Source organism: Grampus griseus, assembly GCF_964374135.1.
Source record: "Grampus griseus genome assembly, chromosome: 1".
Taxonomy (NCBI): Eukaryota; Metazoa; Chordata; class Mammalia; order Artiodactyla; family Delphinidae; genus Grampus; species Grampus griseus.
The window spans coordinates 157,650,720-157,676,700 of record NC_139017.1 but is presented as its reverse complement, the minus strand read 5'-3'; the positions used below and the strand labels follow the sequence as shown (position 1 = coordinate 157,676,700).

The window sequence follows — 25,981 nt, the reverse complement described above, 5'->3', positions numbered from 1 at the left end:
AAAAGGTGTTTGACCTTTTCTCATAGAGAGGTTGAATCTCCCCAGTATTTTTTTCACTGGGGCCTGTACTTAGAGGTTAGAAAAATAGGCTCTTGAAAGCCAAGTGCCATAACCAGGTAAAATGCCGGGTTCTTCAACCACCCAATTTAACGGAGTAGATCACTCTGACCCAGAATCATTTTCATGAGGTGAAAAATCAAACTCATCTTTGGGGAAATCTGGATTGGTTCTTTATTCTAAGTCAGTAGTTCTTTTTTTTTTTTTTTTTTTTTTTTGCGGTACGCGGGCCTCTCACTGTTGTGGCCTCTCCCATTGCGGAGCACAGGCTCCGGACGCACAGGCTCAGCGGCCATGGCTCATGGGCCCAGCCGCTCCGCGGCACATGGGAACTTCCCGGACCGGGGCACGAACCCGTGTCCCCTGGATCGGCAGGCGGACTCTCAACCACTGCGCCACCAGGGAAGCCCAGTAGTTCTTTTAGAGTATAGTGAAAATTACCATGACACAAGAGTAAATCTACATGAATCAGCACAGACTTAAAGAAAAGTAAACTTTGTAAAGGAATTCAATTAAAGTCTAACATTCATGGCACAAAAGAATTCAAATTGTAAACCCATGTACAGTTGACCCTTGAACAACGTGGGTTTGAACTGCATAGGTCCACTTACAACATACTTTTCAATAGTAAATACCACAGTACTATACCTGCAGTGGTTGGTTGAGTCCGTGGATGTGGAGGAACCTCGGATACCGAGGGCCAACTAAGTTATGTGCAGATTAACCGCCACATTGTTCAGGGGTCAACTTGAATATAAGGAAAATCGTCTGCCTTTTTGACTCCACCTGTGTTGCTGAAAAACTTTTGGGTCAACAGAAGGTAAGATACATTCTTCACAATACAGCAAGGTGTGTCCATACATTCTTCCTTTACTTTGTGCGTGTGGAGGGTTGTTGATGGGTGACAGGAGACTTATTTTTCCATTTCTCAGTGCATCGAAATCAGTACCAGCAGCCTATGAAATAGAATCCAGCTAAGAGTTGACTGATAGTATTCTGCCTCCAGCCAGCCCTATGATCTTTTTAAACAGGTCAGCCAGTATTTGTAACTTTCCCAGAGTGAACTGCTTGCCAAATCCCTGGCACTCCCTTCTCTGTTTAGAAAAAAGTATGTCCAAAGGGTACTCAGTGATCCTTTGCTAAGAAGTTTTTTTTGTTGGTTCTTGGTTACAGATTCGGCCATATGTTTCTAAACAGCCCCTGTAAGGTTGAGAGAAAAAAGGATAAGTTTAAACTTTCTGCAACTTGAAATAATACAGTATAAAGTTTTTGTGGGGGTTTTTTGTTTGTTTTTTGGGGGTTTTTTGTTTGGGTGCGCTGCATGGCTTGTGGGATCTTAGTTCCCTGACCAGGGATTGAACCTGTGCCCACAGCAGTGAAAGCGCTGAGTCCTAACTGGACCACTAGGGAATTCCCAGTATAAAGTTTTTAATAATGAATTTCTGAAGCTTAGTGCAGGCCATATTGAGGAGAGATTGCTAGAGTGTGTTTTGCATCTAATCAAGGATGATTTTGGGAGGGGCTAGCTAAAAAGTTTTTCTGCCCACGTTAACTTTACACACAGGTATTACAAGGCCTGAAATTCTGTAATTTCGATTCTTTGGATTAATCATTGTCTTTTCCATGTACTTTTCATCTTATCCACACAAAGGTGTTTAGCAGATCATTTTCTTCGGTTACAAGGTTCTAGTAATCTCCCAAACAATGGGCATAGTCAGTTATTCCTGGATGAAACATGGTAAAAGAAAATCCTAGTATGGGAGTTCCCTGATGGTCTAGTGGTTAGGATTCAGCGCTTTCGCTGCTGTCGCCCGAGGTTCAATCCCTGATGGGGGAACTGCAAGCCATGCAGGCTGGCCAAAGGAAAAAAAAATCCTAGTAATTTAGGAAAAGCATCAGTAATAATAGTTATTTGTGAATTTGTATACAAAATGTAGGATTAACTAGGAAATTAATAAAAATTTATGGATATTTATCTAGTATCCAACTTGATCTTTTTTAATCCTTAGTTTCTTTATCCAAGAGAATCTAGCACTTTATAAAGAATGTGAGGACATATTGGTATGTAAAGAACTTAATGGATAGGTGTGTTGCTTGTTTCACAAATTAAGCAATAATCATGTCCTTTAGTCTACAAACAACACCCTCTTCAGCTTTGTAAATGACTGTTAACAGATTAATTTAGCCTTCTTGGCCTCCTTAGTCATAGTTTGAATTAGGTACCCTAACTGCCTTCTCTGCTATTCTAAGGAAACTTTATGAATAGCATATGGGGTCACGTAGGGTGAGGAAAGTAAGAATGCACAGAGCCTAGATGTTTTATCCTGTTCTGGATTTCCTGATGATAATCAGGACATATTTTAAGTCCTACTAGAAATTGAAACATTCCAAATGAAGCCTGAATGCTTGAACCAGGCAACCTGGAAGTATGTGTTATCCCTAAATGACTGACTTGTCATTAGACACACAATCTTTTTTTAAGGCACTAGTCTTGTTAGGTCAGGAAAGCAGCAACAATGCAGACACTGCTCTTATAACCTACAAGGATCACCTTGCAGCTGTGTCTGGATTCCACCTGCCTCAGAAGTGGGAGCATTAGCCTGTTCCAGGCTCTTGGGTAGCACAGGCGTTTAAAAAAAAAGAGCCATTTTCCATTTGTTCACGGATGAGCATAATTTGAAAAATTTCCCCCAGTTTTCTTTTTTTTTTTTTTTGCTTTTCACTGTCAAGAGAAATTTCTCCTGAGCAACATCTGCCCTCCCCACCATTCCCTCAGCCTTTGTTAGTTGAGATTTGGGTAGCAGCAAAAACTGACTTGTATGTTGCGAGCTCTTCAGCAAGGCTGATCTTTAGCTGCTCCATCTCTTTGTTCTTCTGTTGCTGGAGTTGCACCCCGCTTCTTAGCTGCCTCTGTTGTTCTTCCATTTCCTCCAGCTGTTCCTGCGTGAGGACCAAGAACATTTCTAATGCACCAAACAACAAAAACCTGACATTGTCCATAATAGTATATTTCCTTACACATTGTTTAATCTTCATAGCAGTATTGAGGTTGAGAAATAGATTCAGAGAATTTGTGTTTTGACAGTGATACTGTTTTTGACAGTGATACTGTTCTGAAAGGAGTCTTGTCTGTTAACCACAGCTTACATCTTAAAATCCTGCAAAGGGTGGACAGAGGGACTTTTCAGTTTCCCAATTTTAAGAAGTGTCGGGGGCTTCCCTGGAGGCGCAGTGGTTGAGAATATGCCTGCCCTGGTCCGGGAAGATCCCACGTGCCACGGAGCAACTAAGCCTGTGCGCCACAACTACTGAGCCTGCACTCTAGAGCCCGTGAGCCACAACTACTGAGCCCGTGTGCCACAACTACTGAGCCTGTGCACCTAGAGCCCGTGCGCCGCAACAAGAGAAGCCACCACAATAAGCCTGCCCACCGCAATGAAGAGTAGCCCCCACTCTCTGCAACTAGAGAAAGCCAGCAACGAAGTCAGCAACAAAGACCCAACGCAGCCAAAAATAAGTTAAAAAAGTGTCGGGGAGGATTTTGATTATCTAGTGGTGAACTAAGAATTTTATAGACCCCTTGCTCTATGTACAAGTTTGTTTCCGTTAATAATCAGTAGTCTTTATAATGCCCAACAACTTCAGCAATTTAAGTTGAAAGAAACCAAGTCTTTGTGTAAGCAATTATTCTTTTTTTTTTTTTTAAATCACTACATTTATTTATTTTTTTTGCGGTACGCGGGCTTCTCACTGTTGCGGCCTCTCCCATTGCAGAGCACAGGCTCCAGATGCACAGGCTCAGCGGCCATGGCTCACGGGCCCAGCCACTCCGTGGCCTGTGGGATCTTCCCGGACCGGGGCACGAACCAGCGTCCCCTGCATCGGCAGGCGGACTCAACCACTGCGCCACCAGGGAAGCCCTAAGCAATTATTCTTGAATATTATATTTGAATCTCCTTGAAGTCAGAGATATCTTTACTTAGTACTTGCCACAACATGGCATGCAGATAGATGCTTTATTATTGAGGGTATCAGAGTTGTTAATTTCCTATATCCTTTGCTTATTACATCAGGACAATTCGTTCTAAAGTTGGAAGATGAAGGCGCTATGCCCTGGAGGCCCTCAGGGGTCTTCAGATAACTATTTCCCATTCTGCCAAAACCAGGCGGGATGCATTCTGTAAATTGTGTCTGCCTAGGATTAATGCCTGACGAATGAAGATGTCAGCAAATCAGTCTGTGCCTTGGTTGCTAGCTGACATGGATCCTCAGGATCCATGGGGTAGCTGGGAAGGGAAGAGAGCGTTGAAATTGGAAGGCACATCTTTAAGGAGCAATGACTTTACCTCAGATTTTGAAGAATAATACAATAGGAATCCGGTTTAGGTGCATACTGTCATTAGAAGGATCTAAATAATTTGTTCACTGAGTCACCCTTAATATACTTGTGGCCTGTCAATCTGCAGTGTTTTGATACTCTGGCTGAATCTCAACTTTCATCAACATTGTCAAAGGTCTTTTTTTTAGTGCCTAGCCATGCTTTGATACCACACAGAGATGTAGCCTTACGATCTAAGAGCATGTTATCTAAAGAAAAGCATCTGCATACCTCTGTGCCCCAGTTTCCCAAGCCTCACCATCTAGCAAACCTGTTGTTTGCTGGATATACAAAAGACCTGCTTGTGAAGGCTGTCTGCACCATCACTGATAAGCTCTTGACAGGGAGAAACTGTCACAGAATGAAGGAAGTATTGTACAGTGACAGAAATTAAGGACAATCTCCATTCTTAATCCTGGGTAGCACCACTGGGTTAACTTTAAAAACTGCTTTATTGGGACTTCCCTGGCAGTCCAGGGGTTAAGACTCCATGCTTCCACTGCAGGGGGCACGGGTTCGATCCCTGGTTGGGGAGCTAAGATCCCACATGCCGCATGGCGTGACCAAAAAAAAAACTAAAACAACAAAACAAAACAAACCTGCTTCATCATCTCAATCTTTCATAGGCTTTCCATTTTCTTTAGTCTGGCATTCAGACTCCTGCTAGTTGGACCCTTACTTCTAACTAGAACCTCCATTATTCCTGTAGTCTGCACTGTCCAGTATGGAAGTCACTAGCCACATGTGGCTATTGAGTACTTGAAATATGGCTAGTCTGAACGGCGATGTGCTGTGAGTGTAAGATACATAGCAGATTTCTAAGACTTGACACCAAATATATATATATATGTGTGTATATATATATATATATCAAATTTTAATGTTGATTACATATTATAGTGGTAATATTTTTGCTATGCTGGGTTAAATGTATTATTTTCACCTGTTTCTTAATTTTTTTTTAATGTGGCTACTAGAATTTTTTTTCTTTTTTTGGCCACGCTGTGTGGCGTGTGGGATCTTAGTTCCTCAGCCAGAGATTGAACCCACGCCCCCTGCATTGGAAACGCAGAGGCTTAACCACTGGACCGCTAGGGAAGTTCCCCTAGAAATTTTTAAATGACATCTGTGGCTTGCATGATACTTCTGTTGGAGAGTGCTGCTCTAGTCTGAACAAGTCAGATTTCTGTGCCTTTACTCCTGCCATTTCTGTCACCTAGATAGCATCTGTTCCCTTATATTGAATTTTTTTTTTATTCATGTCTAACTCCCAACCAGATTGTAGGTTCCTGGTTCTTAGTATGTCCGGCACCCTACACATAATGCTTATTGAGGTGAAGCATGCAGATAGTAAGCATATTCCATCTTTTGGCATTAGAAGTCTACCAATTTCAAGCTAAAAACTTTGAGATCATTCTCAGCAAATTCCTCACCCTGCCCACTGCAACCAGTCACCAAATGCTACCCATTTAACTTCACATCTCTCATCTCTCCTCTAAGTGGTGTTTCCAGGCTCTTTCAATCTACCCTCCACACTGCCACTTAGAGTACGTAACTACGTGGCAGGCACCATTAGCAGCACTTTACAGATATTAACTAGTTCATTCCTTGCAACAGCCCTATTAATCCCATTTTACATGTGAGGAAGCTGAACCACAGAGGTTAAGTCATTTGTCCAAAGTTTCCCAGTTAGTAAGTGGTAGAGCCAGGATTTGCCACTGACTTACAGCTCATACTCTTAATTGCTTTATTGCCTTCATATAGATAGATATAAAAGTAGACATAGATGATAGATGATTGATAGATGATAGATAATAGATAGATGATAGATGAAAGATAGATGATAGATAACAGATGATAGGTAGATGATAGATGAAAGATAGATGATAGATGATAGATGATAGATAGATTGATAGATGATAGGTAGACAAATGATAGGTGATAGGTAGATAGATAGATGATAGATAAATAGATGAAAGATAGATGATAGGTAGATAATAGATAGATAGATAATAGATAGGCTCTTAAATGGTCTTCAAACTGTTTTCCAGGAAACCACAGGAGGAGGCCATGCTGGAGTGACCTTGTCACTCTTTAGTTAGAAAGTAGCTCTACTTTTACTTGTTTTACATGTTGGCATTCCATATAAAATTGTTTTGGGGAAAGGGTCTGTGGCTTTGAAGAAAACCTTTTTAGGAAAACCACTGACCTAAAGAATACATAAAGCCGGGCTTCCCTGGTGGCGCAGTGGTTGAGAGTCCGCCTGCCGATGCAGGGGACATGGGTTCGTGCCCCGGTCCAGGAAAATCCCACATGCCGCGGAGCGGCTGGGCCCGTGAGCCATGGCCGCTGAGCCTGCGCGTCCGGAGCCTGTGCTCCACAACGGAAGAGGCCACAACAGTGAGAGGCCCGCGTACCGCAAAAAAAAAGAATACATAAAGCCCTTTGCAATCTGGTCCCAATCTACCTCTCCAGCCTCATCTCTCTATTTCTCACATTCCTTATGTTCCAGCCACACTGAGCTTCTCACTTCCCATAACAACGTCTGTGTTTTCATGCTTTTGTATAAGCTGTTCCCTCTGCCTAGAATACCCTTCCCTTGTCTACACAGTGAATTCATTCTTTAAGGCTCAGCTCAAACACCCTGTAGTAGTTGAGTGTGGACTTGAACTAGATGGCACAGGGTTACATCCTTCCTTCATCACTTCCTAGCTGTGTAACCCTGGACAGATGACTTCTCTGACTCACCTGTTTTCTTGTTTTTCAAATGGTGACAGCAGTTATACCTATCTCAGATGTAAGAATTAAATGAATTATTACATGTAAAGAACTTCACGTACATGCTAGCTATTGTTAATCCTCTAATGAAATTTCCCCCTTTTCTCCCCAGGTGTAATTATACCTGCTTCAGTACAATGCTTTATTCCTACAACTATTACATTGTCTATCACACTGAAGCATATTAATTATTTCATTGATTCTAAAACTCACACTTTAACATCTTACTTTGATCAGGATGCATCTTACAATCAAGTGTATTAGATTTTATGAAATTTTATCTTGCATCCTTCCTGGACTATAAACTTTTATTTCTTCTTTTCTTTTTCTGTTTAATTTTTATTTTTTGTATTTTTTGTTCATTTTATTTATTATTATTATTATATTTTAATTGGACTATCAACTTTTTGAGGACAGGGGCTGCCCCCCACCTCCACCCTACACCACAGCGTCTCATCCCTTGCCAGCACATAGCTCATTGCCTGGCCCATAGAAAATAGGCACTTAGAAGATATTTGTCAAATGAATGGATGATGGTGATGAAAGAGGCAAAGTTTATAGTCGTAAGAGTGAAGCGTACCCTTGAAAAGTAATCAGATGCCATACATGGCCTTTGGCAAACAGTTTAGGAAGAAGTCATTTCAGAAAGAAGAATTGGGACTTCCCTGGTGGCGCAGTGGTTAAGAATCCGCCTGCCAATGCAGGAGATACGGGTTTGAGCCCTGGTCCGGGAAGGTCCCACATGCCGCAGAGCAACTAAGCCTGTGCGCCACAACTACTGAGCCTGCGCTCTAGAGCCCGCGAGCCACAACTACTGAAGCCCACGTGTGTGTGCTCCACAACAAGAGAAGCCACTGCAGTGAGAAGTCCGCGCACTGCTACGAAGAGTAGCCTGTGCTCGCCGCAACTAGAGGAAGCCCGCGCACAGCAACGAAGACCCAACGCGGCCTAAAATAAATAAATTTTTAAAAAAGAAAAGAAAGAGAAGAATTAGCTCTTTCATACCTTTATTCCTACTTTAATTATGGTATGGCGATAGGAGACACCCATCAAGATTGTTTTCTATAGAATGATCTTTGGAAAGGTGCACAGATCATCAAATCTGAAACAAATCCAGTACAGTGACGAAAATCACTGGGGAAAAAGTTCTACAACTCTAGCACTATGTCAGAAAATTCTAATCCTGAAGATTCCTTACTTAGAGCACCACCATCCTAGTTAGTCTTGCCTGAAATCTAAGCATCCTCTTTGACTTCTCACCTCTCTGCCCCACTCATTCTGTAGCCAAGTTTATTCTACATTTGTTCTTGTATCCTTCCCCTTCCTTTTATTCCTGCTACCATTGTTTCCTTTTACCAATAGTAGCTTCCTAATTAGTCTCCTTGCCTTTGGGTCTCTAGCCCATTTTACACACTGCCACCAATACTGTTTCTAAAAGGAGAGCAACGATCATGTTAATCCCTTGATTAAATACCTTTATGGGGGCTTCCCTGGTGGCGCAGTGGTTAAGAATCCGCCTGCCAATGCAGGGGACACGGGTTCAAGCCCTGGTCCGGGAAGATCCCACATGCGGCGGATCAACTAAGCCCTTGTGCCACAACTACTGAGCCTGTGTGCCACAACTACTGAAGCTTGCGTGCCTAGAGCCCACGCTCTGCAACAAGAGAAGCCACCACAATGAAAAGCCTGCACACCACAACAAAGAGTAGCCCCTGCTCAACACAACTAGAGAAAGCCCACGCACAGCAACGAAGACCCAACACAGCCAAAAATAAATTTTAATGAATAAATAATAAAATAAAAAGAAGCTCTTAAAAATAAAAAAACCTTTATGGATGCAACTGACCACTGAATAAAGTCCAAACTCCCTAGTTTGGATTTCAAAATCCAATGTGATCTGCCCCGATTTACCTTTACAGGTTCAACTCACCTCTCAGTTTTTCACCTTTCACATGCAGCCAAGTTACAAATTATATTTTAGATCTATTAGATTAAATAAAATATATTAAAATTACCTTCACCTATTTCTTTTTTTATGTGGTTATTAGAAAATTTCAAATTATATATGTGGCTTGCGTTATATTTCTGTTGGACAGCACTGCTCTAGATCTTACCTGTACTTCAACACTTAGCTCAAATAACATTGTCTTCCGTTATGGGTTCTCTGATTTAATCCACGACTGTTATCCCATAGCATTCTTATTTGTACCTCTCTTAAATCACGTTACTTCCTACCCTGGGTTACAATTGTTAATGTAACATTTGATTGAGTGTAAGCTGTTAAGGTTAGTATTTATTTATGCAAGGATAATTAGTGCCCTTTCACTAGATTGTGACCCAGTAAAAAAGCAGTGCAGTGAAGGCGGCGGGCAGTGTTGGGTGAGTGAGGGGAGTGCATATATGTATAGTTTGAAAACGTTCAATATTATGACCAAAAAAACCCCACCGTTTTCATAATACAACTACAGAAAGCTTGACAAAATCTTCAGTGAAGTAAATGCAGCCATTTTCAACAGAGGACATGTTCCCTTAAGGATACGTCAAAATCTCTGGCAGGGCATAAGATTAAGTTCATCCAAAAAAGGGGGGTTCCAAAAAAAAGTACTGCTCTGAAAAGCACCACACTGTGGTCTTCTCATGGTACCCAGCAGCTCTTAAGTCAGCGCTTAACTGATGCATACTCTGAGCCTGGTGGCAGAGATAAGTAAAACATACTCCCTACCTTCCGAAAGCTCACAGTCTGTGGGGGAGAGAGACTTGTTTATGCACTTAGTGTTCATCTCCCACTCTGTTCTAAAAGGGATTAGAACTGGCTCACGATCAGAAATAGCTTGAATACAAGTGAAATGGTGACAAATGCACAAAAAAGGAAAACGAGGAATTGAGATTTATAGATTTCATCCCAGTTTTTTAAGACTGGAAAAACTTCAAGGCAGAGATCAGATAGGTGGGGCTTGAGGGTGAATATGGGAGAGGGGAGAGAATGAATACTACCTAGCCTCATTCCCTCCTGCTCTATATAAACCCAAGTGTGATTCACTTAGAATTGGAAACTTGCGCTGTGGAAAGAGCACTGAAATATTTGGGGGTGGTCAGACTAGAGTTCAAATTACTCCAACTCACTGGGCCTCAGTTTCCTCATCTATGAAAAATGATAATAGTTGACTTGGAGGATTAATGAAGATCAAGTGAGATAATTGGTGTAAAAGTGCTGTGTAAATTAAGAGTGCAAGATAACTTTCAGCCCTAGCACAGGCCTGAATGAATGAAATGCAAAATGGCGTAAAGAAGTGAGTGAATGGCCCAAGGAACAAATTGTTCTTCCTACATATGCTAGTATCCTTCAGCCCAAAGACATTTGGCCCCGATCCCCTTTTCCTCCCCAGGCTAAAAGACTGTACTTCCTTTCATGCCAAGTGGGCCTACCCTGTACTGCTGCACATCCTCGTCTCGTTTTTGCCTCACAAGGGTGGTCTGGTCCTCCAGATTCCTGTTTTGCAGCTGGAGCTGAAGGGCCTCTGCTTGCAGGGGTCGCAGAGCCTCCTTCATCTCCTGGATCTCGGCCTGGGTTTTCTGCAGAGCTCTGGCCGCAGCTTCTTTCTTCTCTAGGAGCCGCAGCAGCTGAGGCTCATACTCCTGCTCCAGGCCCTGGCGGCTCTCCGCCATGAGGTTCTCGAACTGGGCAGAGAGCTGCCGGCTCTCCTGGAGAAAGTGCCCATCCCTCTGGCTTGGAGGTGCTTCTAGTTGTTGCCGTAACTGCTCCTTTTGCTTCTGATAGGCATCCCGAAGCTGGGCTAATTCCTCCGAGAGCTGGGCTGCCTGGGCGGTCAGCACTTCCCGGAACTCGGCAAACTGGGCCACGTCCTGCCGGCGGCACTCCAGCTGATATTGGTAGGACACACATTCCTTCGTCACCTTGAACAGCTTCTGCTTGACCAGTCGGATCTCCTCCCTCAGCCCATCCCTCTCCAGCTCTGCCTGGGCGTGCAGTTTGTAGGCAGCCAGGATGTCGTGGTGGACCCGTTGCACCTCCTGCAGGGCTGGTTCCCGGAGCAACACAAGCTCATGGATGAGCTGATCCCTCTCCTCTTCCAGCTGGGCCACGGCTTGGACACACTGCTGGAAACGCCCCTCCAGCAATTCCAGGTCCTCTGTGCTCAGGCTCCCCTCTGTGCTGGGACTCGGCCCAGCTCTGAGGCTCTCCTCGGGGTTAGGTTTCTCCTCGCTCGGGACAGTCTTTCCCCCATAAACCATCTGCTCTGGGCTTGTAGTCTTCCCCGGCTTCACGGGCTCTTCCACATATAGCATCTCCTCTGGCTTTCCTGGCTCCTCCACATACAGGGCCTCATCAGGCGTCCTGGTCTCCTCAATATGCAGCGTCTCCTCAGGCTTCTCGGTCTCTTCCACACACATAGCCACATCAAAGTCACCTGTGTCCCCCGGGTAGAGAATATCCTCTAAGTTCAAGGTCCCTTCCAAAGACAGAGTAACTTCTGGGTTCCAGGTCCCCACCTCATACGGGGATTCAGAGTTCTCCTCTTGCAGAGAAGTGGCCTCTGCTCTTGTGTTCCTGCAAGAGAAATGACAAGGTGAGAGGGCAGCCACAGTCCTGGGATGGTTTGTGACTGGAGCCAGTAGGACACAGGCCTAATTTATATCAAATTCTCACATCTCAGAGAGCACATGTCTGCCCCTTCCCTCCATTGATCCACCCCGACACAGCCCATTGCTTAGATCTGACACCATCCCCATGATGTCAGTGTCGAGTCTCTGCTTACATACCTTCAAGGACTGGAAACTCACACCTAAGCTACTATATGTTCTACCATCATAAGAAAATTCTAGTGTTGAGGTAAAACCTTCCCTGCAATTTTTCCCTGGCTTTGATTCTTCTTTCTAGAATCAGACAAATCTAATTTCTCTTCCATGTAAGTTCTTTGAACACTTAAAGAGAACTGATTTATCCTTCAATTATTCCATGCATGCCAAGGTTTCCAGTACCCACCTCATTTGGGTCACTTCTTTCTGACAGGCTCCAAGTTGACAGGCTCGCTATCCCTTGGGGATGGGTATAGGAAGCAATACCCAGGTGTACTCTGAGCAGTGATTCTCTGGACACTATACTCCTATTGTTGCAGTCAAGACACCCTTAGCATATAGGGCAGCTCCATCATATTCTGGATAAATGCTGAGTTTGACTAAAATCCTGAAGACTTTTTCACACCAAGTGCTTTTAAACCACATCTCTTGTTCCTATAAAACTTCATCTTGTTGGAATTGGCCCATCCTTCTAGCCTGTCAATGCTCTTGAATTCAGATTCTGTGATTCTAACAGATGAGCCCCTTAACCCAGCTGCCCGTTGCCTGCTAGCTTACTCAGTTCCTGTGGAGGAATGCTCTCCTGCTGCTTTGGCCCTCAAGTGGCTTTGGTCTTTCCTGTTTCAAATGCATCTTACCTGCCTTGGATCTCTGAGCAATTCTTTGAAAATATAAAATACCATGGAAATAATAATAAATTATACTTTTAAAGGTCTTATATACACCAGGCCCTGTTCTAAATGTTTTACATATATCGATTCATTTAATCCTCATAACAATTCTATGAGGTGGTTACATTTATTATTCCCATTTTACAGATCAGGAAATGGAGGTCAAAGAGATTAAGTAATTTGCTCAAGGAAACTCAGATACTCAGAGTGCACCACTTACAAAACAGACTAGATTTGAGTGTAGCTTTCAATAAACTTTTCTTTTTTAAGATATAAAGTATAAATGAAAAGCCTCACATATCAAACAAAGAATTTGATTTGTCTTGAAAAGGCTTACTTGTGTCCAGGTTTTCAGCTCTATTTCTCAGCTCCAAGTTCCTAATAAAGACTACTTTTATGCTAAATCGTCTTCTCAGTCCTCCTCTCTACACCCCAGGAATCCCTGGCTTCCCTTTTGTATCTCCTGATGGCCCTCTGGAAACCACAAAAGTGTGTCTTCACCAGGCCCCAAACATCACTGGCCTCATTCAACCCCAGCACCTGCACCAAAACCTAAAACTTAATGACAACTCAACAATCACCTAGTCCATTCATTTCACTTTACCAGAGATGGAGTGCTTTTTTTGTTTTGTATAAATGCATGTATTTATTTATTTTTGGCTGAGTTGGGTCTTTGTTGCTGGGCGCGGGCTTTCTCTAGTTGCGGCGAGTGTGGGCTACTCTTCGCTGTGGTACATGGGCTTCTCATTGCGGTGGCTTCTCTTGTTGCGGAGCACGGGCTCTAGGTGTGCAGGCTTCAGTAGTTGTGGCTCGCAGGCTCTAGAGCACAGGCTCAGTAGTTGTGGCGCACAGGCTTGGTTGCTCCACGGCATGTGGGATCTTCCCGGACCAGGGCTCGAACCCGTGTCCCCTGCATTGGCAGGCGGATTCTTAACCACTGTGCCACCAGGGAAGCCCTGGAGTGCTTTTTTAGATATCTTCATCTGATGTTACTTGGCACCTCAAACTCAACTGCCACCAAATTATCCTTCTCCCTGAGCTTGTTACACCTGTATTTTCCAGCTCAGAGAAATATATCACCATACACCAGGCTGATGAGACAAGCAGTCTTTTTTTTGTTTTTTAATTGGAGTACAGTTGATTTACAATGTTGTGTTAGTTTCTGCTGTACAGCAAAGTGAATCAGTTATACATATACATGTATCCACTCTAATCTTCTAGATTCTTTTCCCGTATAGGTCATTACAGAGTATTGAGTAGAGTTCCCTGTGCTGTGCAGTAAGTCCTTATTAGTTATCTATTGTATATATAGTACTGTGTATACGTCAATCCCAATCTCCCAATTTATCTCTTCCTCCCCTTTCCCCCCTGGTAACCATAACTTTGTGTTTTATATCTGTGACTCTATTTCTGTTTTGTAAATAAGTTCATTTGTACAATTTTTTAAAATATTTATTTATTTCTTCTTATTATTTATTTTGGCTGTGCTGGGTCTTAGCTGCAGCAATGTGGGATCTTTAGTTGCGGCATGCAGTTTTCTTAGTTGCAGCATGCATGTGGGATCTAGTTCCCTGACCAGGGATCAAACCCAGGTCCCCTGTATTGGGAGCGTGCAGTCTTACCCACTGGACCACCAGGGAAGTCCCTGTACCTTTTTTTTTTTTTTAGATTCCACATATAAGTGATATTATATGATATTTGTCTTTCTCTGTCTGACTTAACTTCACTCAGTATGACAGTCTCTAGGTCCATCCATATTGCTGCAAATGGCATTATTTCATTCTTTTTTATGGCTGAGTAATATTCCATTATATATATGTACCACATCTTCTTTATCCATCCCTCTGTTGATAGACAAGTGGTCTTTAAACAGCCAACTCACTAAGAACTGACGTTTCTATCTCAGAAAGTCTCCAGTCTCTATCTCCCTCTTCACCCCATTGCCAGGACCCTCGTCCAAGTCATCATCCCTCACCCGCACTTTCGTACCAGCCTTCCCATAAGCCTTCTTCCTTCTCATCCCAGTCTGTTCTTGACAGTGCTGCAGCTTGCTATAATATAAAGCAAACTATCTTGCTCCTCTTCACCATATATAGCCAACTGCTTAGCATAGATTTAAGGCCCTTAAAGATGTGACCTCAACATACCTCTTCAGCCTCATCTCACATTACTACCCATAGCCCACCCAATGCTTGACAACCCGTAACATGCGTTAACTTTTCTACCTCCTACTCCTACCCCACAATGTCTAAAGGGTCCAGCTGAGAAAATACAGTTCACTGTATACCACCTGACTAGAGAACAGTCCTACACTACCTGGAAAAGTAGAGTTCCTAATGCCAGGAAGGATGCACCTGCTCAGCTAGCCAGACCCACCCAGATCCTCAACAGAGTCCCTGCTTTGCCAGCAGACGGCCCTTACATCATGCTCCAGCTGAGTACTCCACCCTGGAATAACGTAATTGTGTTCAAGGAAGTATTCTAAGCGTTTCCCATAAATACTCATTTATCTGATGCTCGTCCATTATCCCCACTTTATAGATTAGGAAACCAAAGCACAGAGTAAAGAACTCACTCAAAGTTCTACAACTCGTACGTGGTGGAGCCTGGCGAAGGCCAGCAGTCTGGCTCCAGAGCCGGAGCTCCTTTTTACCACTCTCGTCTTAGAACAGGCATAAGATCTGAAAGAGGTAAAACAACTACGGCAGGTACAGAGCTCGGCCCTAGCATTCAAAATATATTTATATCTATTTACCTAACAAATTTCTACTCATCCTTCAAAGCCTGCTCAAACTCCACCTCCTCTGTTAAGCATTTCCCAGACAACTCCCATTCTTGTGTTCTCAAGGCACTTTGTAGGCAGCTCATCTTTGAACTAAGTGCTTTGTGTTACAGAAGAGCATGTATCTGTCTCCCCTGATGGTCCATTTCCTAACAACAAGTACAGTTATTCTCTCTATATCCCAGGGTGGGGCTCTGTAGAAGGTAGGCAGGCAGCAACCAACTGAGCTCCAGGGAGGAAACTTGCCCAAGGTCAAGTGGCAAAGCTGGAAGTAGATTCCAGGTCTCCTGACTTGCAGGCAGTGCTGTTACCACACACCACTCAGTCACCCCATCCACAGTGCCAGGCCTCTGCTAGGTGCTGCCCTCACACTGCTGTCTCTCTCTAAGGAGCTGGGGAAAAGTAGATTATGGGAGGCCTAGGGGCAAAGGGGCCAGCTTAACTGAGGCCCCTGACCTCAGGTTTCCTTGGGCTCCAAGCAGCCTCCCTCTCTGCCACTTTGTCCCTGTCCCTAGAGGATTCCATCAGCTCCCAACCCATCAGGGATGTGACTGGGAGTGTTTGTGATACTGTGCAGGCATGAGTTGGTGTGTGACTCTGTGTGTACCCCTATGTGTGTACAGGTGAGTGCACATGTAAAACAAGGCTCAGCTTTGTGCCCTTGGTGACAGGGGAGGGGTGTCAGGTATGTGTGTGTTTGCACCTCTACCTCTTGGTACAAGAGGAAGTCCAGGGCTACAGGCTGCCCTGGGGCAGAAATGCTCCCTACTCGCCCCAAATCCTTCAGCCACAGGTCCCTTCCCCGCTAACCAGTGGTGGAGCTGACCGTTGAATGTTGGAGAGGGCCTCCCCTCCAGGGCCCCTGCCAACCAAGGCCCTCTTGCTGGTCTGGGACAGTAGATTCTCCCCCCAACCCCGCCCCGTCTAACACCACCCCAAGCCCCAGACCAGAGAGAACCAGCTGCTTGAACACTCTCAACTCCAAGCTGGCAGCCGCCCAACCTTGCGCGAAGTCTCTTCCACACGGCAAATTCAGCAACTGGAGGCTTCCATCTCCAGCTGCATTTGGGGTGAGCAACGAAAGAAAACGGGTAGCGTCTTTGGCCACTGGGGGCCGAATGGCATCTCACGGTTGGTGCCCGCTAGTGTGAAGCGGTTAATCCTCGCACCGCCCGTGGGAGGGGGAGGGGTAATTATAAAAAGTCCCAGACAACCGGAGATGCCAGGCCGGGACGAGACGCCCCGATCTCCCTTCGCGGGTGGCTCCGCCCCGTGCCCCACCCAGACTGGACCCCCGCCCCCGCCCGGCGAAAGGCGCTCGCGGGGGGTGGGGATCCGTCCAGCACCCCTTCCCCAGGGGGGGGCGACGCGGCCCCGGGACGGTCCTTTCCTACCTCGCGGCCTCGGCGGCGCCGTCCCCGCCGCGCCGGGGCTCCGGGCTGGCCATGGCTGCGCGACCCGGGCTGGGCGGCCGCGGTATTAATAGCTGGCCCCCCGGGCAGCCCGCGCCCGTCCGCCGCACTGCCAGCTGCAGCCGACACCGGATCCCGCCGGCCCCGGGCCGGGCGCGCCCACTTGGCCCAGGCTCCCGCCGCGGGAGGAGGGAGCGGGCCGCTAGGCCCGGGGGCGGGGAGATGCCGCCCCTCCCGCCACCAGCGGAGGGTGTGGGGGGAGGTATGGGGAGGGGGTCGGCGTCTCCAAAACCAATCCCCCTGAGGTCTTCCCGAACCTTCTTTCTCTCCACCCTTCCCTTCCGAGGGTCCCGGTTTGGGCGGGGCGGGGGGGCAGTGGAGGAAGGTGGCTCCGCAGCCTCAGGAGAGCGCTTGCCCCGCCAGACCGGCCCGGGAGGGGGTCAGGGTGTGGGGTTGGGGACCTCGAGGGACCCCGCACCCTGCCCGCCGCCCGCAGGAGTTCGGGGGTGTCAGCCGCCGCCCGGCGCCCTGCGATGCCCCCTCGCCTGAGCGCTGTGCCCCGCAGCTGTCGCCGAGGGCTGGTGGAGGAGGGGGTAACACTACACCCCGTACGTTTGCGGACAGTCCGGAGCCTGGGGAAGGGCGGTGGGAGGACTGCGTGGGAGGGTTTAAGCCTCTAAGTTTCAGTCCATATTTAACACCGCTTTCTGCCCTCACGCTGCGAGGTTTCCAGGGGTCTCTCCGCTTGCTCCACCTGTCACCCCCCACCCGCCCTGCTTCTGCCCACTGCAAGGCGTGCCCCCTCCCCCAAGTCCTTAGGCCACCAGTGTCAGGATCAAACTCAACACTGAAGGCTGTCTCCCTAAGCGAGGAGCTGCCAGGCCCCTTCCCAGACCTGGGCCTCGGGCATTCTCCCTTCTGATGTCTTTTTTCCACTTAGCCCCTGTCTGGGGGAGGTCTTTGACTCAATCGCAGAAGAATGCTGTTCACTGTAACCAGCAGAGGGGCTGGATGTGTTTAATCAGAGAGGCCTTGAGTAAAGGGGTGGGGGGGGGGGCGGCCGTGCGGAACGCTTGTGGGCTGTGCGTTGTGATCTGTGTGCCCACTGCCAGCTGTGTGAACACCACGTGGTTGTGTGTGTGCTCTGTGGAGGGGGAGGCTGTGTGATGGTGTGTCAACGTGTGACTCTGTGATGACCGTGGAGTACCTGTCCGTGTGGATGTACCCCACACGGATATGTGACTGTATAATCATGGGGGAGTGATTGTGTGTGTGGTGATTGTGCTGGTGGTGGAGTGTCTGTGTGGCCGGCTGTTATGACTGTGTTGTGGGGCGTGTGTATAGTTGTGTGCGTGATTGTGTAGTTACAGGAGACTGGGGACTGAAGTGTGTGGGAGGGAGGGCTCATAAGCAGCTGTGTGGAGTGTCTTCTGTGTGTCACTGGGGCCTGAGTATGTCCTCCTTAATCCAAGTTTCTGAGTGTGCTGCCTTTGGCGTATATTTATATCTCTCTGTGTAGTGCAAGGGGGTGGGAGATTAACACCCAGGGCAGCCAAATATACCCTTGTAAGGTATGCATGAGAAAAAGTCGAGTTTTGGAGGCTGCTGGTCATTTTCTGACTTACCTCTAAAATATCCCAGGGGAGGAGGTTGGCAAAGCCTCCGGGGCTGGTCCTTTGACAGCCACTGCCAGTCAGAGGGGAGCCAAGGGAGCAAGGGCAGGGCCTGCCAGCAGCACTATTTGCTGTGGTGCTAGGCAACAGGCAGCAAGGGTGGCATTAAGAAGGGCTGTCCCTTCCCCTCCAACCCTCAGCCCAGGACCTGGCCCCGGGCCGCCCCCAAGACTGATTCCTTAACCGCTCTTAAACTCCCCCTAAGCCCTTCTTTAGGCTGAGACACTGAATCCCCCAGGGTCCCAGAAGCACCTACGGTCCTTTGTTTTTGCTGTTCCCTCTCCCTAGAACACCCTTCCAGCTCTTCATGTCCTCTCTTCTTCAGGTCTCAGCTTACATGTGATCTCCTCAGAAAGACCTTCCCTGACGTGCTCCTCTCCCACATAAATATCCATCCTTTTACTGTTTGTCTCATCATCTTGTTTATTTTCTGTACAGCACTTACTGCAATCTTTAATAATACTGTACATTTTCCATTCCTTCCTTTTCTGCTTCCCCCACTAGAATGGAAACCCCATGAAGGCAGGAACTTTGTGTGTCTTGTTCACTTCTGTGTCCCCAGGGCCCAGCACAGGGCCTGGCATATAGTAGGATCTCAAAAAGTTGTTGAATGAATGAAGGAAAGGAGTATGGTCCTCCCTAGGCCAATTTAGGCAACATTTGATGCCTGCTGTGTGCCTGGCCTGGGCCACTCGTCACCAAGGAACCCCTTTGTACTCAGGGAAACAGACATACACATGTGCCCAGGCTGTGTACACCAAGGCAGAGGGAGGTGGGTGAGGCCACAGGACTCCGTTCACTTGGCAAACATGGGCACTTGGCCTGCGCTGGGTCCTGTGTCAGAGCAAATGGCCTTCTTTGGCCCAGGGCCCTGCCTGCAAAGAGCTCACAGTGTAGAGGATGCTAGAACTGTCCCCTGGGGCGACAAACCCCTGCAGAGAATAATGCTAAATCACTGAGCTGAGTGATGGGCTAGGCACTGAGAACCAAGGAAGCCAGGAATGGGAGAGATTAACTCCAGGACTGGGGACAACCTCACGGACGAAGTAACGTGGGCCTGGAAGAGGAGAAAGGGCGTTCCGGCGTCAGGCACAGACTGCTTGGAGAGACAAGCACAGCCACTCTGTCTCTCAGCCCCTCCACAAAGCCGAGTCCACGAAGAGAGGAGAAGCCCCTGGGCTGGCTACTCTTTGCCTACCCTTCATTCTCTGTGCTTCTCTGCCCTGCCCTGTGTCCTGGGGCTGACTACCACTGACAGTCTCACCTGGGCTCCCTTGCCTTACGGTTTCAGGTAAAGTTTGGCCAGTAGGAGACATTGCCAGGAGATCAGAGGGAAGGAGGAGAGTGAGATCAGGATATTTATAATACTGTGATTTTGACAGTTACTATGTTCCCCCACTGAAAGGCACAGCTCCCGTTGGGTGGCCTGCAACCCCAGGGCACGACTCCTGCCAGGTTCCTTAACAAGGCTCCCTCCCTTGCCCCTTCAGGCACTGGGGCTAGTGACTCTATCCCACTGTTGTGAGCCCCAGGGTGCTTCACCATTCCTGCCAACGCCTCTGTAAATAGTTCCTTCATTAAACCCTCTTCTGGCAAATGCTTTGAGTTTTCTCCCCTGCTTCCTGCTAAGACCAATAAGGTAAGAACTAAACTTAGGGAAGATGAGTCTTTGGCAGAGAATTTGGGGAGACCCTCTTTCTAAATCACCACCCAAAACCAGAATCAGCAAATGTTGTGAACTACTACAAAGCTACAATAATCAAAACAGCATGGTATTGGCATAAAAACAGACACATAGATCAATGGAACAGAATAGAGAGCCCAGAAATAAACCCACATGCTTATGGTCAATTAATTTATGACAAAGAAGGCGAGAATATACAATGGAGAAAGGACAATCTCTTCAATAAGTACTGCTGGGAAAACTGGACAGCTACATGTAAAAGAATGAAATTAGGGCTTCGTTTGTGGCACAGTGGTTGAGAATATGTCTGCCAATGCAGGGGACATGGGTTCGAGCCCTGGTCCAGGAAGATCCCACATGCTGCATAGCAGCTAAGCCTGTGTGCCACAACTACTGAGCCCGTGCACCTAGAGCCTGTGCTCCGCAACAAGAGAAGCCACCGCAATGAGAAGCCTGCGCACCACAACAAAGAGTGGCTCCTGCTTGCCGCAACTAGAGAAAAGCCCGCGCGCAGCAATGAAGACCCAATGCAGCCAAAAATAAATAAATAAATCTATTTAAAAAAATAAAAATTAAAAAAGAATGAAATTAGAACATTTTCTCATACCATATACAAAAATAAACCCAAAATTGGGACTTCCCTGGTGGTCCAGTGGTAAAGAATCTGCCCTCTAATGCAGGGGACATGGGTTCAATCCCTGGTCAGGGAACTAAGATCCCACATGCTGAGGGGCAACTAAGCCCACGTGCTGCAAACTACAGAGCTCACGTGCTCTGGAGCCCCCACAACACAGCTAGAGAGAAGCCCGCGCACCGCAATGAAAGATCCCGCGTGCCTCAACAAAGATCCCTCGTGCTGCAACTAAGACCCGATGCAGCCAAAAAAAAAAAAAAAGCTCAAAATGGATTAAAGACCTAAATGTAAGACTGGAGGGGCTTCCCTGGTGGCACAGTGCTTAAGAATCTGCCTGCCAATGCAGGGGACACGGGTTCGAGCCCTGGTCTGGGAAGATCCTACATGCCGCAGAGCAGCTAAGCCCATGCGCCACAACTACTGAAGCCCGTGCGCCTGGAGCCTGTGTTCTGCAACAAGAGAAGCCACCGCAGTGAGAAGCCCTCAGCAACTAGAGAAAGCCCGTGCACAGCCACGGAAGATCCAACACAGCCAATAAATAAATAAATAAATAAAACAAAGCTATTAAAAATTTTTTTTAAAATAAAAGACTGGAGGTCATGAAACTCCTAGAGGAAAACATAGACAGCACACTATTTTACATAAATCATAGCAATATTTTCTTGGATCTGTCTTCTAAAGCAAAGGAAATAAAAGCAAAAATAAACAAATGGGACCTAGTTAGACTTCAAAGCTTTTGCACAGCAAAGGAAACTATCAATAAAACAGAAAGACAACCAGCTGAATTGGAGAAACTATTTGCTAATGATATGACCAATAAGGAGTCAATATCCAAAATATGTAAATAGCTCATACAACTCAACATCAAAAAAACAAACAATCTGATTTTAAAAATGGGCAGAAGACCTAAATAGACACTTTTCCAGGGAAGACATACAGATGGCCAACAGGCACATGAAAAGCTACTAAACATCATAAATCATCAGAGAAGTGCAAATTAAAACCACAGTGAGGGCTTCCCTGGTGGCGCAGTGGTTGAGAGTCTGCCTGCCGATGCAGGGGACATGGGCTCGTGCCCTAGTCCAGGAAGATCCCACATGCCGCGGAGCGGCTGGGCCCATGAGCCATGGCCGCTGAGCCTGCGCGTCCAGAGCCTGTGCTCCGCAACGGGAGAGGCCACAACAGTGAGAGCCCCGTGTACCGCAAAACAAAACAAAAATAAAAACAAAAACAAAAAAACCACAATGAGATATCACTTCACACCTGTCAGAATGGCTATCATCAAAAAGACCACAAGTAGCTCTTTCCCATCTTGCAAGATGGCAGATAAAAGAGCTGAGAAGCCAGATACTAAGGAGAAAAAACCTGAAGCCAAGAAGGCTGATGCTGGTGGCAAAGTTAAAAAACTTAAGAAGGTTAAGAAGGGGAAGCCCCACTGCAGCCAAAACACTGTCCTGATGAGAGGAATTGGCAGATATTGCCAATCGGCTATGTATTCCCAAAAGACCTTGTACCAGAGGAAGTATTCAGCAGCTAAATCCAAGGTTGAAAAGAAAAAGAAGGTGACGGTTCTTGCTACTGTCGCAAAAAAAGCTGGTGGTGACAAGAATGGTGGTACTGGGGCTTCCCTGGTGGTGCAGTGGTTGAGAGTCCGCCTGCCGATGCAGGGGACACGGGTTCGTGCCCCAATCTGGGAAGATCCCACATGCTGCGGAGCGGCTGGGCCCGTGAGCCATGGCCGCTGAGCCTGCGCGTCCGGAGCCTGTGCTCCGCAACCAGAGAGGCCACAACAGTGAGAGGCCCGCGTAACGCCAAAAAAAAAAAAAAAAAAAGAACCTAATTAAGTAACTGGTCCATTAAAAAGAAAAGACCACAAGTAACAAATGTTGGTGGATGTAGAAAGAAGGAAACCCTCAGGGAATTCCCTGGCAGTCCAGTGGTTAGGACTCCGCACTTTCACTGTTGAGGGCCTGGGGAACTAGGATCCCACAAGCCACTTGGCGTGGCCAAAAAATAAAAAATTAATTAATTAATTAATTAAAATAAAAAAGAAGGGGACTTCCCTGGTGGTCCAGTGGTTAAGAATCCGCCTTCCAAAGCAGGGGACACGGGTTCAATCCCTGGTCGGGGAACTAAGATCCCACGTGCCGCGGAGCAACTAAGCCCGTGCACCACAACTACAGAAAAGCCCGCGTGCTTCAACGAAGAGCCCCTGCGCCGCAACTAAGACCCAATGCAGCCAAAAAAATTAATAAATTAAATAAAATAAAATGTAACATGTATTAAGAAAAAAAAAGGGACCCCTTGTACCCTGTGGGTGGGAATGTAAATTGGTGCAGCCACTGTGCAAAATGGTAAGGAAGTGTCTCAAAAAACTAAAAATACAACTACCATATGACCCAGCAATTCCACTCTTGGTTATATATCAAAAAAAAAAAAAAATACATGCACCCTAATGTTCATAGCAGCATTATTTACGATTGCCAAGATATGGAATCACCAGATGAATGGGTAAAGAAGATGTGGTGTATATATATGATGGAATATTACTCAGCCATAAAAAAAATTAAATTCTGCCCTTTGCAACAACATGGATGGACTTGGAGGGTATTATGCTAAGTGAAATAAGTCAGACAGATAAGGACAAATACTATATGATATCACTTATATGTGTAATCTAAAAATTAAAACAAACTAGTGAATATAACAAAAAGGAAACAGACTCAGAGATATAGAGAACAAACTAGTAGTTACCAGTGGGAAGAGAGAATGGGGAAGGGGCAAGATAGGGGTAAGGGATTAAGAGGTACAAACTACTGTGTATAAAATAAATAAGCTACAAGGATATATTGTACAACACAGGAATATAGCCAATATTTTAAAACAACTATAAAAGGAGTATAAGCTTTAAAAACTGTGAATCACTATGTTGGACACCTGTAACTTAATATTGTACATCAACCATATCTCAATTTTTTTAAAAATTATTTATTTATATTTTTTTGGCTGTGTTGGGTCTTCGTTTCTGTGCGAGGGCTTTCTCTAGTTGCGGCAAGCCAGGGCCACCCTTCATCGCGGTGCACGGGCCTCTCACTATCGCAGCCTCTCGTTGCGGAGCACAGGCTCCAGACGCGCAGGCTCAGCGGCCATGGTTCACGGGCCTAGTTGCTCCGCGGCATGTGGGATCTTCCTGGACCAGGGCTCCAACCCGTGTCCCCTGCATTGGCAGGCGGACTCTCAACCACTGCGCCACCACGGAAGCCCAACTGTATCTCAATTTTAAAAAGATTTTTTAAGAAACCATTTTCTACTAAAAAAAAAAAGTTGCAAACAGATTAAAATCCCATTTTAGGTGAACAGTGACCTCCTGGCCACCACTCCAAGCAGGGTCCCAACCCAAGAGGTCCCTCTTAGCTCACCTTACTCGGGCTTAGGCCTCTAGTTACCCTGACCAAGAGAACGGGTCAGGGAGGGACTAAGAGTGTGGGGAGGACTGGGGGGATAACTGGCAGAGGGATGAGCTGGGAAGTAGAGAGGCTCCAGAGGGCAGCAGGGAGGGGAGCCTTGGCAACTGTCTCCACCAGACCCCAGAGCACACCCTACATAAGCTTGGGAAGGCAACCCTGAACCTCGGTTCCCTGCCTGTGAAATACGCGACTAATACCGTCTTCACAGGACTGTCATGAAAAGTAATTAAACATGAGGCTCAGCACAGGAGTAATTGGAAGTGAACTTGCTTCTTGGAAGCTCAGAGTAGCACATTCCCCATTATTACTGGTGCAGGTGGAGGCCATTCTGCTGAGTTTCTTTTGCATGCCAAGAGCTCCAGCAGACCAACTAGACATGGGGAGGTGGATGGTGAAAGATGCCCTAGCCGGGCCCTCCAGCCCACTGCTTCAAGGGAGCCTGGTACAAATCCAAGCTTTGGAGGCAGCAGACCCGAGCCTAACACCTGCCTCTGCACTTACTGTGTAACCTTAGGAAAAATCACTCTTATCTCACAGAGATTGTTTTCTTGTCTATAATCAGATAACACTTTTGACCTCATGGGTTTGCTGTGAGGACAAACTGAGAACACAAAAAGCATTTACTCGAGTACCCGATGCAATGTAAGTGCCCAAATAATAGTAGCTATTATTTAGAAAACTCTCTTTTCTCTCTCTTACTCTCCCTGAAACTGCAACCAGGGACTGACTTACTGCAATATGTCCATTCATTCATTCACCCCTTTATTAGTTCATTTATTCATTTCAACATTTATTAAGCCGGACAATGTGCTGGATCCTAGGAACACAAGACTAGGAAATCATTAAAGCAAGACAAATATCTGTATTTTTTCATTGCTGTATCCCTAGCCCCTAGGCTTTAAATAAATAATGGCCATATGAGCAAATGGTTTTAGCTATTTTCTTGAGCACCTATTACATGCCAGGTGCTAAGTTAAACCTTTTTCTTTTGGGGGGGAGGGGGCGCCATGCAGCTTGCGGTATCTTAGTTCCCCAACCAGGGATTGAACCCGCACCCTCGGCAGTGAAAATGAGGAGTCCTAACCACTGGACCTCCAGGGAATTCCTAAGCTAAGCATTTTGTCTGCATTATTGCCGTGTATCCTCAGAACAGTCCTAGAGCATAATGCCTGTAATAAAGCTCATTTACAGATGTTTATGTAAAACTGAGGCTCAGAGGGGTTAAGCAGGTTAGATGACCAAAGTCACAGGTAGGAAATGCTGGCACTCAAATTCAACGTACTGCCTCCACTAATGACTGAATTTATTTTTTATAATCGTTATCATTATGCCTGACCTCCAGAGGCTTATAGTTCAGTGAGGGTCCAATGGCCATTTCCTCCTTGGACTTACCCCAGAGGGGCCCTTGGCATGGCCACACACTTGGGCAGAGTTGGGTTCAAACCCAGCTTTTCATCTCTTGCGAGTTACTTAACCTCCCAGAACCTCAGCTTCCACTTCTGGGAAATGAGGTTGGGTGGGCGTTAAATGAGAAAATGTGTTGGAAATGCCCAGCGCTTTGCCCAGTGTACAAGAGTCACTTGATAAGTGTTATTCTCATTATTTCCTCCTTCCTCCCTGCCCCCTC

General features: G+C 46.3%; 1 protein-coding gene across 1 annotated transcript; it reads right to left on the bottom strand.

Moving 5' to 3' along the window:
- Window positions 1–239: 239 nt before the first annotated feature.
- SYNC (syncoilin, intermediate filament protein) lies at window positions 240–16,946 on the bottom strand. The gene is made up of 4 exons (XM_082670641.1): window positions 16,879–16,946; window positions 10,640–11,783; window positions 2,873–2,997; window positions 240–1,257 (listed from the first exon to the last, which is right to left on the bottom strand). The coding sequence occupies exons 1-4, from the start codon at window positions 16,929–16,931 to the stop codon at window positions 1,197–1,199; spliced, it is 1,383 nt and encodes a 460-aa protein (XP_082526767.1). The 5' UTR covers window positions 16,932–16,946; the 3' UTR covers window positions 240–1,196.
- Between the last annotated feature and the right edge of the window lie 9,035 nt (window positions 16,947–25,981).

Bases quoted from the DNA above. Each gene is read 5' to 3' on its own strand.
- SYNC (XM_082670641.1), bottom strand. From the start codon at position 16,931: ATGGCCAGCCCGGAGCCCCGGCGCGGCGGGGACGGCGCCGCCGAGGCC. The intron at 11,784-16,878 runs GTAGGAAAGGAC...TTTCTCTTGCAG, and splicing joins GGCGCCGCCGAGGCCGCGAG to GAACACAAGAGCAGAGGCCA. The intron at 2,998-10,639 runs GTAGGCCCACTT...GTCCTCACGCAG, and splicing joins AGGATGTGCAGCAGTACAGG to GAACAGCTGGAGGAAATGGA.